We start from the raw sequence: 15663 nt of genomic DNA on the forward strand, positions 1-15663 counted from the left end.
TATTTTATATTATTATTAATAAATATATTATATATAATCTAATAATATAAATTAGATACCGACATGGATATCAATAATCACTAATATAATTAATATCTCTATAATTAAAATAATAATATATAATATTTATGATGATCTTAGAGTTGATGGAGTCGACATTTAGATATTCGAGCAAGCAAGGCTAAGCCATCTATGATGAGGATCCAAGGCTCTGTGAGGCAAGGACAATGTCACCGGTGATAGCATGAACTCGAAGGCATCCTTTATCGTTTAATAGGCCGTTTCACCCCATAAACGATATAGCTTAAAATAAGTTCAAGTTTCTTTTTCTTCCATTCCTTTTCGTAGTTTCTTTTTCTTCCTTTCCTTTTCGTTTCTTCTTTTATTGACTTCTTTCTTTTATAAACAACCTATCTTTTTTTATCCTTGCGCAATCTCTTAGTGTATTATAATAATAATGAATACACTTTATAACAACATAGATACAACAACTAAGCAACTATTCAAGTCATCCTTATTTGGTCGACACCTTAATCTTATTCAATTAATACATCATGTGAGATCACCCCTATCACCCTTACAAGACAAATAACATGGCACTAATTATGTCATGAATTCGACTCATAAGGTCGACTCAGACATGTGACAGACATAATCAAATTGTAACTATAATATAAAAAATTAAGTTGACGTATTGTTATTCATATCCCTCAAGTTTAACATATGATTTTATAGTTCATTAATGACCAAATAATATATTAACCATTCTCAATATTTATCATAACCATAACCCAATGATCATCTACTATACTATAAAAAAAAGTGTGTTCTTAGTAACGAAGCACTCTTTTGGTTGAATATCGTATTAAAGAATTTTAATAACAGACAAAAACTTTAGCTCCAATATAGAATTTTAAGGTCTCAATATCAATTCTCAACACCTCCGGTGTTGAGAATATGCCTTAAATAAATATTTTTTTTAAAAAAATAAATTACTCTAATAAGTACTAATATAACTTTAATCAAGTTTATTCGAGTACAACAGGGCATACATATCAGGTGCCAATTAACAATTCGCAATTGATCAACCAATGAATATAGTGTTAAATTAACTTATCCTATTGATCATACATATCAGGTGCCAATTGATCAACTTATCCTATAGAAGAATATGCCTTAGATATATATTTTTTTTAACAAAAAGTTTAAATTAAAAAAAATTATGCTCATGATTTTTTTACAGAATAATAATAAATTTTGAAAAACATTGATAACATGCCTCGATAAGTAATTACTTCCACTATCTCGTAGAATAGACTATTCACATTAGCATAAGATGTAGAAAGAGACAAATGAGAGGAAGCCGATTTAAGATCGTGCCCAATGCTGATTTCTAGAATTACTTGTTACGGCGATCAATAAGATTTCAAGAGAGATCGACATCCACCAATTTGTCATCACATATCAAAGATTGCTCAAGCTGATGACTAATCAATATCCAAGTAGTGACCATCATTTATTTCTCTTCACGATCTAACTAAATGTCTAACATTTGAGCTATAGATACATAATTCGGTATCAAAATATCAAAGATCAAGTAATGCATCAATCTCACTACAAGCCTCACGACAGGCAATGGACCTCAAAAGGACCTCTGCCTATTAACAGATATTTGCCGCGTCGTCATATTACGTGGTAAAGATGACCAGACCAAGCATTACTTGAAACAGGAACAAAAAAAATCAATGGACAAGCTAGTTATCAAGCATCTCAATGTTGAAGAGAGAAGGGAGATCCAACAGGAGCCATGAGTCCAAGGTACCGCATTATTCGAAGACGTCGATTTCTTCTCTTTGGATTTTCTGCACATGTTAACTCCTGAAGAAAAAGGAACGAAATTTTGACATAAATGCTAAACATTTCTTCAATGTCTCAACAAGAAAGCATGAAGTACATGCTTTGCACTAAGGCAATTTCATGAGCCAAAAATAATTATTAGGATTCCAGCTTACATCAAAATGGACCTTCATTTTTCTTTTCCTTAGGCTCCTCCCTTCATCGGCAGAGTTATTACTTATTTTACTTGAAGTTTGCCATGTACCTAACAGATTATTTGCAAATGGATCAGATGATGACACGGAAAATATGAGATTTCAGAACTAGTCCTTTGATGAATGAATGAATAAGAACAGGGAAAAAGAATATACCAAGTTTGTCATGTTGATAAGAACTTTTCGGGTTGTCTAAACATCTTTCTAGCAGTGTTCTGGGGCTTGTGTGCACATGTTTACACAAGGCCTGAATAATTGATAGAATCAAACTTGTACCAAGATGGGATCAAATATCCAAATAAGAGAAGATGCTACAACGATAAATCTTAACCTGCTTAAGAGCATCTTGAAATGCTTGCAAGGGATTCCTGCTTCTTTCTTCATAGCACTGAACAGAATGAAGATTAATTTAGATAACAGTGCATAATCCAATGAGCATAAAAACTTGAGTAGGAGAAACTATGCTAGATATAAGAATATCAAAAGTTGCAATTTGTCTATAAAGAAATGTGGGATAAAAAAAGTTGAGGCTGAAAAAAGACCAACCATTCTAAGCCCAAAAATGGAACAGATAACAGAAACTTAGTATGCTTACACCTGTTTGGTATATATATTCAGTCTACTTAGGATTAGAGGAACTCTAAAACCAAATCTGTTCGGTTGCAGAATTTTAAAACTGAACTGAACTAGACCAAGGAAAAATAGGTGAAGTTAAACCACCTATTTGGCTTAGGTTGGTCATGTTGCTAGTGCTAAAAAATGTCATGTTTATACAAACATTAGCATATAAGCATAAAATATAAATCTATACATATACAGATCAATATGATTATATCATAGCAGGCTTGTTGGTTTTGACAGTTCTCTTAAATTCCAAATGGAAAAGATCCAAGTTTGGTTTTCCGCTTCCCAAACTGATTGTAACTAGAACCACAGAATAAGGAATGAAAACCAAACTGAACTTGTCAGTGCAGTTTGTTATCTTGATTTTGTTTGGTTCATTACTTCATTTCAGTGATTTAAAAAGCGCTAGGCGCCAAAAGACGCTAAGATCCAAAAACGCCCGAGGCGCTAGGCGCTCGCCCGAGCGAAGCGAAACGCTAAAATATAAAAATATATAATATAATTAATAAATATAATTATTTAAAATTTTAAACAAAAATATGCTATTAAATTAAGAAAATTAACCGTATTAAAATCAAAATAATATATTATTAATCTAATAAATATAAATACTATTATTAGTATACTGTTAACAGTATACAGAAGGAGAAGGAAAAGGAGTGTAAGGGGGTGTTGACTGAGAAAAGAGGAAGCGGTAGCAGCAGCGGCAACGGGAGTGTAAGGAGGCAGCGGCAACGACAGCGGCAACGAGCAGGGTTAGGGTTGGGCAACGATAGCTGATATCGGTTTTAGTTGGTTCGATTGAACCAACTAACCACCGGAGACCGAACCAGACCTAAAATCCTGGTTCGGTCGCCTGGTTTAACCCAGGCGCTCGTCCGAAGCCAGCGTCTGGGCTCGGGCGAGCGCCCAAGTGGCGCCTCTTTGAAGCACGCCACCTGGAAGTGAAGCGAGGCGCTCGGGCCTGGCCTCGCCTCGCCCGAGCGCCTGGGCGACAGCCCGAGCGCCTAGGCAAGCGCCCGAGCGCCTAGGCGAGCGCCCGAGCGCCTTTTTAAATCACTGCTTCATTTGCCAGCTAAAATCAGTTAAATGATCATATATCGGTTTTAGAGTACTATACATGGAAGCGCCATTCAGTTTTGATGTTATCAGCTTTCCAGGTGGACTACTTCATTATTTATTTTGGGTTATGGAAGAAAACTGGAGTCAATTGGTCCCTCGTAAAGCATTCAATTTCATGTCTACATTTAGCTAGCCCGTCTGCATGCAGCATGAAAAATGATTAAATCTCATTTTGAGGATAAAATATCTTCATCTCTCTACCTGATTTAGATTGAATAACTTATCAGTGATATGCATGTCAAACAGTGAACATCTGCAGCAACAATGATGCACCATGTAAGCATCATATAAACATTTTTGGTGCAAATATCAATGAGGAAAACTATCAAAAGTTTATCTACACAAGACTAGGATTTAGCATTAATATCACAGGAACATCTCATAGTATTTAACAGTAACATGTTCAATTTTCATCATGAACATGTCAAATAAGGCCTCATTTCCAAACTTTGCATTGAGGATAACTCAAAAATAGTGGTACTCACCTGCATGCAAAATTGGAAAGCTTGATATGGACGATTATCAAGAAAACTTGATATAGACCATTATCAACTAGGCTAAAGCTATTGAAGATCCAAAATCACATCCTCTTATAGATGGATGTATATGTTAAAGCAGAAGGTAAATTTTGTGATAGTGTGAGATACTGAGATGAACTACAAAGCGGTATTTAAGAAAGTATTTGTGAAGAATAAGTACTCACATAATCAAATTCTGACAGATCTCTAGCTGGTTCTAGCCAAGCACTGAAAAGAGAAAGAGAGAGAGAGAAGAGAAGCAGATTCAAAGTTTAGCAATCATTAAGACAATTCCAAAGCAAATTGTTTTGAACTTGAACTACCTACACCTGGTAATACTGTACTTACTGTTCCTTGCTCCCATAAAGCTGCACTAGAATATGTCCAATATGATTGTTTTTAGTACACTCAAGAGATCTCTCATCCATGACCTAAGTATTTGCATTTAAGAAAGTAGTTAAGAATATTACTGAGGCTTGACTATAGAAAAGAAACAAAAGCAGGAAAAAGAGGAATGAATCAGAGTCCATCAAAATAAACAGTAAACATATCAGAACCTCTGCAGGCCACCAGTCATGATATGCAGTTTTAGCCCATACGGTACTTCCTGGAGCTAACCAAGAATCTCCATTCCTCCCAGTTGGGCACAAAGATCCATCTACAGTAAATGGTGCCGGTCCTGCTAACGAGTGGGTTAAAACACGATCATTTGAATTCAATCCATTTTTACTGCATCAAAGAGGAAAGTTTAGATTACAAATATGCTAAACAGTAAAAGCAATGGTACACCATCTTATTAGATTGGAGTAAACAAGCATTTTAAAAAAAATCACACATTAACTTGAACATCGTTAGAGCCAAAATATTATTAAGCTATGAAAAAATAAAAAACTCTGAAAAATCTTGATCAATGACAAAATCATACATGTCAAGAAAAATATATGAAATAAGAAGTGTTAAAGAACTCATTTTTACACATCCAGGGCCTATTAGTCATTATAATTCTTTAAAAAGAAAAAAATTTAAGATCTTACCCCTATATCTGATAGATGAGAAGCAACTAGAAGGAGAAAGAACTGGCAATAAGTTAAGAAGGTACTCGATCAGAAGAATTACACTGTCATATTATAAACAAAAGTTTACCATGCTTGACGTGCAAAAACAGTTTTGCAGGTATCCAATAAAGAAATTTGATCAACTGATTCAACTTCAAGTACTGGTACTTCTACAGACTCCAAAATTGTCTCTCTATCTTTTCCATCCCATGAAATGCTACATTTCAATAGGTTGGGTATTTTTTCATTATCAATAGAGAGAGGTCCAATGCTGGCTTCAAGGCTAATATCTGTCATGCCACTGGCAGAACCATCCTTGCTGTTTAATAATTCAGATAAAGAACCTGTCAATCAAAATACAAAGTTAATATATTTTTTCTTCCAAGGTTCTTCTAAAATTATAAGATGATACAACAGCTGACTTACCAAGCAAAAGAAAGACACAACACCTTATAGAGCTTTAGGGCACTTAAGTTACAAATATTCATGAATAAAAAATGCATAAAAGACAAGAAAAACTAAATTCTGACTTTTGGTTATCTCTTTGACATATAAGCAACCCGTAGATGGTTGATCAATGTTTTTCCAGCAAAAAATAGAGTAGACAGGTCAATAAAAGAATGCTAAAATAAATGTACAGTTACATACTAACAAATCAGGAAATAAAGTATTTTGAAAAACAACAAAAGAAAAAGCAACTCTTTTTTTCAAAATTAATTTTTTTCCATTGCAAGATGCTCTTACACAAACTCGAACCTGATACCTAATAATCAGGCAATACTGCAGTAACCACCCTAGACTCATGCCATGGCTATTAAACAAAGGTAAGAGATGAATAACACTTCATGAAACAACAAAGAAGAAATGAAGGCATTAGCGCTTAGTTGACTTAGCCGAATGGCCTGTAGCTAATTATTAGGAATGATAAAGACACTACCCTAGATTCATGCAATGGCTGTTAAACAAAGGTACGAGCAAGTATGTTGTTCATGAGAAAAAAAGGAACTGTAAGAACATTTGGAATACCAATACTTTGTCAAAGAAACATAACTTGATGTCATACGACACCGACAACATGTCAAAAGATCATCTTAACCCAAAATTTAGGCGACCAGGTCGGGTATACATCAAAGCTCTTCTAACCTACAAGCATTTAGATCTAAATTGTAGTGGAAACCACTTAAAAGACTTCCAATAAACTTATGCAACATCACATTACCACTCCAAAGTCCAAGCTATAACATCGAAATGAAGCATCACACTGTATTTCCTGCACTAATAGAACTTGTATCCTCTGAAAAAAAAAATTAAAATTTGGAGTCTATTTGATTGGCATTTTCTGTTCAAAATAGCGAGTTCAGATAATAACCGTATAGATTAATTTAGACTTTTTCATATAATTAACAAATAATCCAAGAGATCATGCTCCTCCAAAATCTGTCAAAGCCACACCAAGCTTTCAAAATCCATCAAACTCCAGCTTAAAACTAGTACCTTTCGAATAATCCGAACAAAATATCAAGGAGAATCCATCACATGCGATGAGAAGAACTGGAATTGACATCATGGAAGTGGAGAACCACGGGAAAAGAAAGGGGGAGAAAGGCGGGTGAACCTTGGAGAGGACTCCTGCGGGCTTTACGTGTTCTCGGTCGCCGGCGGCTCTTCGGTACCAGAGGAGAATCGAACACCAGGGTTGATCTGCTCTTCATCGAGGGAGATCAGAAGCCGCTCAGAGAAATTGAGGGGAACCCTCTCGTGACGCGAAGGATTATATATATATATATATAAGATAAATGTGGGAAATAAGAGTATTGGCCGATCTTATGAGACAATAGTGGGTGGAAACGGGTACCGTAGTCGTCGAAGGGACTTGGGACCCACCTTTAGCGAACCAGTGTTGGATGGGGCCCGTGGATGGTAGGTCTCGTGTGTGCGCGGTAATCAATTCTACTTTGTGTACGTACATAGTCGTCTCATCTAAACTCTCCATCTCTTCGGTTGTGGCGTATCTCCTCCGTCCGTTGGACCGTTGTTGTGATACCGGTGGGTCCAACGGACGTCCCCAGTCTCCGGTCACCGGTTGAACCAATACCGTATTCAATCATCTGTCACTCGACCCACGTTTGACTCGAATTCAAAATCAATTAATATCCTTTTCCATCACCTGTCACCGTCCAATTGATCGGTTCAAGCTTTGAGAAGGCAAAATTAGGGACGGAGGAATCCATCAATTAGATCCGACCCCGATGGATTAATTGATCCAAACTTGTTAATTATAATGCGATCATTATCCTCATAATTAGTTGAAGTTAATGATAGTACATGTTATCAAATAAATATAATTAGCGTCAAAATCTATTGTGCATACGAGGCTAAGTTGTAACATTCCTTCTGGCCCTATAAATAAATAGATAATTTCTACTTAATCTATCGTTATTTCGACTATCATATTATTTATTATAATTTAATCAGATAAAATAATTAATTATTGAATTCGAACACTCAAATTAGTGACAATACATCTATTAATTATTTTAAATATTTTAATATTATCATAAAAATAAATATAATTATTATCAAAATCAAAATCTAACATTGTGCATGTAAGGATAAATTGTAATATCTTCTACCTAATTATTTTCTACTCAAACCCTCGTTACATCAACTCTGATATCATTTGTTATGATATAAAATAATTAAATCATTATTCTTATTAGGTCCGAAACATTAGCTCACAATTCTTATATCCCAGTTAATAGTAAAATATCACTAAGATTTTTTAGGCCAAATCAATTTTTCTCTCGCTCGTATTATGGGACTACGTATAATCAGCCAACTCGAGTTGAAGTCTTCAAACCCATAATCAAATCTCATATGTATATGAGACTTAGTTGATGGTTTTATGATATCACATATCTTTTGTTCTATCTATACTCAATCATTTTTTATTAGTCGTTTATTATGTTTAGTATTTTATTATATTTAATACTAGGTTGGCTTTATGCTAATGACTAACTATACAGGATGTTGGACTCATTATATATTTTTTAATCTTAACCACTAATCAAGAATATTTAATCTTAAATCAATTGAAATATGAGTTTGACCCGAAGAACTCTAATTTAATTTAAATTAAAACACTAATCATCGAGTGCTAACCTGTAGTTACCATTAAATGTGAACATTCCTTTTGCATTTCCACGTAAAATTGAATTGGAAATAGACATCAAAATTAGAAAAATAGTTTTCTAATATTAAACGCATCTCACTTCTTTCTTAAAAAATTATGAGTCTCTATGTTTGTTACTTTTTTTTTTCGTGTAAAGTATAAAAAAAATATAATTCTCATATAATCCTACTAAATTAGATAGTGACATCTAAGTCATATTAAATATCATATATGCCCCAACAAAAAATTATACCGCTAGTGTGTGTATGTATGATACTATCATGTCAAAATTTAATGTTAGAACAGGAGTTACTAAGAATAATAATCTATGGTCAATCTGTAGAGACACATGAAATTGCAGTCAAAATCAACTAAGTAATTCATAATAGCATAACACATAAAAGGAATATTTCCTCGATAAAATCAACCATATATAAAGTAATTTCTTCATATATATTTTTATTCCAAACTTATAAGACAAATGAACGTATACTAAGATAACGGGCTTTGCCAAATAAACATCTAGTGCAATCTTTTATAAGGAGATAATGATCCTACTCTCACACAGCCACTAACATTTCTGATCCTACTATGAAAAGAATGTTAAAATAATGCATTGTCTCTGGTCATGGAAGAAGAAAGCATCAGCATGGGTTGGCTCCATTTAATGCCAAAAGGCCAGTTTAGAAGGCTCATGTAGATTGATAGCCATTAATTTGAATAATGGGATATGGATGTGGTCAATTCAAAGCATGCCAACAGTGTTGTATGGTCCTCTATTCTTTCATGTATCCTTCACATCCCATTAGAATGCAAATGTTTCATTCAAAACACACACACACACACACACACATATATATATGTATATATATACTTGTTTAGCAAAGTCATAATGTGTTGTCTTCCTTTGTCTCCTCCAGTGGTTGATTGGTTGTGACATTACTAAAAATAAAGCTCTCACTACAAATAACAGGTCAAACTCTTACATTGCATGCAAGTCTTGGCATGTCAAGAACTTACACTGGAAGTGTGATAACAAAGGTGGATGATCCTCCCACTGCAACCTTAGAAGAACAGGCTTACTGTTGTTTCTTGCAGGATTTCCCCCAAAGCAATCTCTTCTTTTTATCTCCTGTTCCTCGATGTTTGTACATTGTGAAGACTTTAAGTTCTATCACTATCCAGCGCAGGTCAAATCCACGAGTCAAATGTGTAGGTGACTTGTATTTGTTTGTGCTGACCCCAAAAGCCGCATTTCTAACAGTTGTCATCGTTCCTCTGTGGTTGACCTCCATTCCTTTCTCCTCCTCTCCCTTATATACCTCACAAGTCCACCACTCTCAACACCATCAATACAAAGGAAACACAAATGGACATGGCGGTTCAAGGCAAGAGGGGAGGCGAGATGCGAGACCAATTACATGAAGCGGGTGAGGCACCTCTGTGACAATGGCATTACAAAGGTTCCCAGCAAGTACGTCTTGCTCCTCCCCGACCGGCCTCAACTCACCCCGGCAGCTCGTAAGCCAAGTCTGAAGCTTCCTGTCATCGATGTAGGTCAGTTGCTTTCGCCCGATCGCACCGAAGTTCTCGAGACGTTAGACCGAGCTTGCAAGGAGTATGGCTTCTTTCAGGTAATGACCTTTTAATTTGCAGCTATACGTGAATAGTTTGTGGTGGTGAACCACTGCATGCAGACGGTGAACCACAGCATTGCCGGTGAAGTCACTAGGAGAATGATCGACGTGGGGAAGAGATTCTTCGAGCTTCGTTTCGAGGAGAGAGCGAAGTATATGAAGACCGACGTAAGGGGGCCAGTGACGTACGGGACGAGCTTCAACCAGACGAAGGATCGCGTGTTTTGTTGGAGGGATTTCTTGCAGCTCAGCTGCCACCCCCTCGACAGTGTTCTTCCATGGTGGCCTACTTCTCCCATGGACTTGAGGTCATAGCCCCCACACCCCTTTGTAATACGGAACAAATAGAAAATTATTCGTTATCATTTATCTTTTTTTTATATCATATTATTAATTTTTATGTTTTCTATTTTTTCAATAATCTCATATTATTAGTTAGCTAATTTTCAAGATCTACGATTAGTATAAATAAACGCCTCTCTAAGTATTATAAAGATTTCTTTCATAGAGTTGATTTATCTTGTTCTCTTTTATAAGGTCATTTTACTAGAATCCATTCTAATAATAATTTATTATTTTATTTCTGTTCTATTTTAGTTGGTATCTAATTTGGTGAGATACATTATTTGAACAATTCTAAAAAATGAAGTAATTTTTTAAAGGAAGATTATTACCCTAAAGAATAACTACTATTCCAACGATATCAAAACTATATCGAAGGCACTTATCTGTAATTGAGTATGCTAATAAATTCTTATGTCTTTCAACCAAATATTACTTATTAAAATCAGAAGACCAACAGATAACAAGGTATATCAATGGGCTGAAATTTATTATTAAAGATAGAATATTTTTAACTCTAATATAGATAGTAGATGAAGCTCATGACATTAAAGGTTGAGATGTTATTGACTCGATCTCCAATTGCTACTTGACAATTCTCTGCTTTGACAATATGACATATTCTTAACAAAGAGAAGCAAGTTATGAATAAATCAATGCAACATATAAAACAAGATATAAATATCAGAGGAGAAGAAAGGCAATCTAAGTATATCTCGATTACCACAGACAATCTATATGCTTGACCCCTAGTGAGGAAGTATTTCAAATGGGGAGTCTGATCATCATTCCAATGAGTATCATGCTCGTAAAACTGTCAATCTTACATATTACAAAGATGACTTTGAAGAAAAAAGAAATGCCCAAGATGATCCGATTGATAATATTGACAATGCTAAAATAGCAAAGGAAGAAGGAGAACACGTTGTATATATTGTAAAAAGATTATTACTCATATCAAAACAAAAAAATCCATCTCGACGTAAGAAAATATTTCATTCTCGATATAGTGTTAATAAAAAAAAATTATTCATTGATTATAGACAATGGAATTTGTAAAAATATTATATCCAAATCAAGGGTGAGGTATTGAAAATTATAAATAAAAGCTCATCTAACACCATACAAGCATTATAATTGAGATTTGTAGAGTTACTCTCTCGATTAGGAAAAGCTAAAAAGAGTAAGTTATATATGAAGTAGTTGACATAGATATATGTCATGTACTACTTAGAAGGCCATGGTAGTATGATATAAATGTAACTCATCTTGGAAGAAAGAATATTTATGTATTCTAGTAGAACAAGAAAAAGATTATCATTCAATTGACTAATAAAAAGTTAGATGAATCCAATACTTCTAAAGTGGAGGGGAAGTCTTTCTTATTGATTTTCAATTTATTGCAAAAATTCATTGCTAATACTAAGAAAAAAAGTATGTTATACTCTTGTTACGAAGGAATAAGAGTCACTTGAAGCAAAGATTATAAAAGAGTTAAGATTGATATTGAAAGAATTTAAAGATATCACCCTTAAAGAGTTACTAGATGGACTTCTATCCATGAGAGATGTTCAACACTAAATTGATTTGGCTTTAGAAATAAGTTTACCAAATTTACCTCACTACCGGATGGACCCAAAAAGGAATGCGGAAGAAACATATTTGAGAAATTATGAGCCCATGTGTTATCCTAGCTTTGCTGACACCCAAAAAAGATGGAAGCTGAAGGATGTGCGTAAATAGCAAGGTCATCAACAAAATCATGGTTAGGTATCACTTTCCCATACCTCGACTAGAAGATATGTTAGATCAACTACAAGGCTCTAAGATATTCTTAAAAATTGATCTCCGCAATGGATATCATTAAATCTGCATAATGCCTAGAGACGAATAGAAGACTATATTCAAGACAAGAGAAGGCTTATATGAATAGTTAGTTATGTCATTTGGGTTGTCCAATATAGTATATTCATGAGACTTATGAATCATATGCTTAATCATTCATCGAAAAATTTATAGTAGTCTACTTTGATGGCATTTTAACCTACGGACATAGAGAAGAACATATGGACTACTTACGACAAGTCTTAACTATTTTGCAAGATAATAAGTTATATGTCAATTTGAAGAAGTGTGACTTCCTGACAAATTAACTAATCTTCCTGGTGTTCATTGTGAGTGTTGATAGGATTTATGTAGATAAAGAAAAGATTCATATCATTCAAGAATAGCCTACCTCGAAGACTATCACATAAGTGAAGAGCTTTTATAGTCTTACTACTTTGTATAGGAGATTCATTAGAAACTTTAACAGTATTGTTGCTCTTATCACTGACGGTTTGAAAAAAGAAAAGTTTAAACTACTAATGTTAAGTACAAGGAAGCAGTATATAAGCACATGAGAGAAAATGTGTTCAAAAAAGAGATATGATTATAGTGTCCTTACAAAAAGAGAGATTCCCCATAAGTATTTATAAAAAATTGAAGCCGAAGAAGTATGGTCCCTATAAAGTTTTAAAAAAATCAATAACAATGTCTATGTGATTAATTTACAAGATGATTGAGGAATCTCAAAAACCTTCCAAACTTATATGATTACTTTCCAGTGAGAATCCATTATATCCAAACGTAAACTGAATCCATTATTATATCCAAACGTAAACTCGATGATGAGTTTTTCTCAAATGGAATGGATTAATGTAGAACAAAAAAAGAAAACTATTCTCCATAGAGTCTAAAGTTATCACTTATCATTTTTTTAATCTCATATTATTAATTTTTATATTTTATATTTATTTCAATAATCTCACATTGTTAGTTATGTTAATTTTTAAAATATAGAACTAGTATAAATAAAGATCTATCTAAGTCTATAAAATTATCAAAAAAAATAATATCTTCAGATATTGTAAAAAATTTCTCCACTTAATTTTTCTCATTCTTCTTTATCAGTCAGTTTACTACAATCTTTTTTAATAGTAATTTTTTATTTTATTTACATTCTGCGTCACTTTGCTTTCTCATCAAGGTGCCAACGAGAGGGATTGCATACCTGCTTCTTAATCTGACGCAGTCAGTGACCGGGATAAAGCGATCTCATATGCCAAGCACATCAAGTCCTTGTTCATGGTCCTCATGGCGGCCGTCCCCGAGAGCCTCGGTGCGGATCCTGCAATCCTAAAAGAGTTCGACGATGGATCGCAACTAATGGCGATCAACTGCTACCCGGCGTGCACTGAGACCGATCTCACCCTCGGGATGCCACCCCATTCCGACTATGGCTTCCTCACCTTCGTCCTCCAGGACGAGCTCTAGGGCCTGCAGGTGCTGCACAGGGGCGAGTGGATCACCGTCGAGCCTCTCCCCAACTCCGTCATCGTCAACGTCGGCGATCACCTGGAGGTATGTAATCAATACCGATGCTTGACAAGTTCCTATCGCAGTCTCGTTTAGGTCAACTTGCTTCATGTGTTCAGATATATAGCAACCGGAGGTACAAGATAGTCCTGCACCGTGCACTCGTCAACACACATCCAAGTCGCGGCTGTCGATGGCGTCCCTCCACAGCGTCTCCTTCGACAGAGTGGTCCGCCTGTCGCCAGATCTCGTCGACAAAGACCATCCGAAGCTGTACAAAGACACCGACTTCGCCGCATTCCTTACCGACACCTCCTGCTGCGAGACGAAGCACAAACACTTCCTGGAGTCGAGGAAGGACTGGCGCCGTACAAATCCAAGGGCCAGAGTTGACTTACCATTGAGAGACTATAAAGATTCGAAATGGATATGCATTATAAACGACGACAAAGATTTGATGTTTGGTTCGGGCAGGGGCCGCGCGAACGCGTAACCCCTTAACACAAATTATGACGTCCAGTCTCCCGCTTTGGGGAGATGGTAGAGCAGAGCACCTCCCAAGTGCAATGGAGACCACTGCCCTAAGCCACGGATCTTCTTGATCACCCGTCGACCCCGTCCAGGTAAGTATGGTCTTACGCCGGCCAGGAGTCTTCTTTTCTACACCTCTTGCCTCACCTGCCCACCTATTGCAGTCGATGTGGGACTAAAACATATCGATCGTTGCGTTGCTTTTGGGTAATGTTTCGGACTCACCGCACACTCTTAGCTACGAAGTCAATTGATCGCAAATCTGACAGAGAGACTACTGATGATGATACGATAATGACATTTTCATGAAATTGGTTGATCAGGAACGAACCTTACTGGAGGCAGTCTGGAGTTTGAAGTGCATGGTGCTTTTGTACAAATCCATTCCATAAAAGTCATGTTGCAAGTAAGTGCTACATGCTTCGTATGTTTCGAGGAGATAATGATGTTATTTTAAACAATTTAGCTAATGAACAACTTAGCTAATGATTAACACGCACAATACAATATTTTTCAATCTACTTTGATTATTACTGTAGGATTGATGGATTTCGATTAATTTAATATGCATGTGTATTTGCACAACAATTAAGAATATTTGGTATTTAAATTAGGGAGGGGCCGCGCGAACGCATACCCCCGCTACCACAAATTATGACGTCCATTCTCCCGCTTTGGGGAGATGGTAGAGCAGAGCACCTCCCAAGTGCAATGGAGGCCGCTGCCCTAAGCCACGGATTTTCTTGATCACCCGTCGACCCCGTCCAGGTAAGTATGTTTTTGTGTTGGTCACGAGTCTTCTTTTCTACACCTCTTGCCTCCCCTGCCCACCTATTGCAGTCGATGTGGGACTAAAAGCATACCGATCGTTGCGTTGCTTTTGGGTAATGTTTCGGACTCACCCGCACACTCTCTTAGCTACGAAGTCAATTGATCACAAATCTGACACAGAGACGACTGATGATGATACGGTAATGACATTTTCATGAAATTGGTTGATTGGGAACCAACCTTACTGGAGGCATCCAAGTCTGGAGTTTAAGTGCATGGTGCTTTTGTACAAATCCGATCCATAGAGCAATCTTAATTTTCTTCAACAGTGGTTATTATAGGGCTATTGAGGTGCTATATGAAGTATGTGCCAAGCTGATGGTTAGTAAGAGTTTAAAGATGACCATGCTTGTTGTAGTAACACAAGCACAAATAAGCAAAAATTAATTTTATATACCTCCTAGTAATTTTTGTATGTGTATA

General features: G+C 35.8%; 1 protein-coding gene, 2 non-coding genes and 1 pseudogene across 3 annotated transcripts; 1 reads left to right on the plus strand and 3 right to left on the minus strand.

Annotated features, from left to right (window-relative positions):
- Nucleotides 1–1484: 1484 nt before the first annotated feature.
- LOC135636064 (uncharacterized) lies at nucleotides 1485–7138 on the minus strand. The gene is made up of 9 exons (XM_065147607.1): nucleotides 6986–7138; nucleotides 5459–5714; nucleotides 4873–5044; nucleotides 4664–4746; nucleotides 4501–4543; nucleotides 2383–2439; nucleotides 2208–2298; nucleotides 2013–2101; nucleotides 1485–1878 (listed from the first exon to the last, which is right to left on the minus strand). The coding sequence occupies exons 1-9, from the start codon at nucleotides 7080–7082 to the stop codon at nucleotides 1771–1773; spliced, it is 996 nt and encodes a 331-aa protein (XP_065003679.1). The 5' UTR covers nucleotides 7083–7138; the 3' UTR covers nucleotides 1485–1770.
- Nucleotides 7139–9547: 2409 nt separating this feature from the next.
- Nucleotides 9548–14371, plus strand: LOC135635045 (probable 2-oxoglutarate-dependent dioxygenase SLC1; annotated as a pseudogene).
- Nucleotides 14349–14509, minus strand: LOC135637408 (U1 spliceosomal RNA). The gene has a single exon (XR_010496261.1). It is a non-coding gene; the product is annotated as a U1 spliceosomal RNA (small nuclear RNA).
- A 514-nt stretch (nucleotides 14510–15023) lies between these two features.
- LOC135637405 (U1 spliceosomal RNA) lies at nucleotides 15024–15185 on the minus strand. The gene has a single exon (XR_010496258.1). It is a non-coding gene; the product is annotated as a U1 spliceosomal RNA (small nuclear RNA).
- Between the last annotated feature and the right edge of the window lie 478 nt (nucleotides 15186–15663).

This window comes from Musa acuminata, chromosome BXJ3-4 (assembly GCF_036884655.1).
Source record: "Musa acuminata AAA Group cultivar baxijiao chromosome BXJ3-4, Cavendish_Baxijiao_AAA, whole genome shotgun sequence".
In the NCBI taxonomy this organism is placed as follows: domain Eukaryota; kingdom Viridiplantae; phylum Streptophyta; class Magnoliopsida; order Zingiberales; family Musaceae; genus Musa; species Musa acuminata.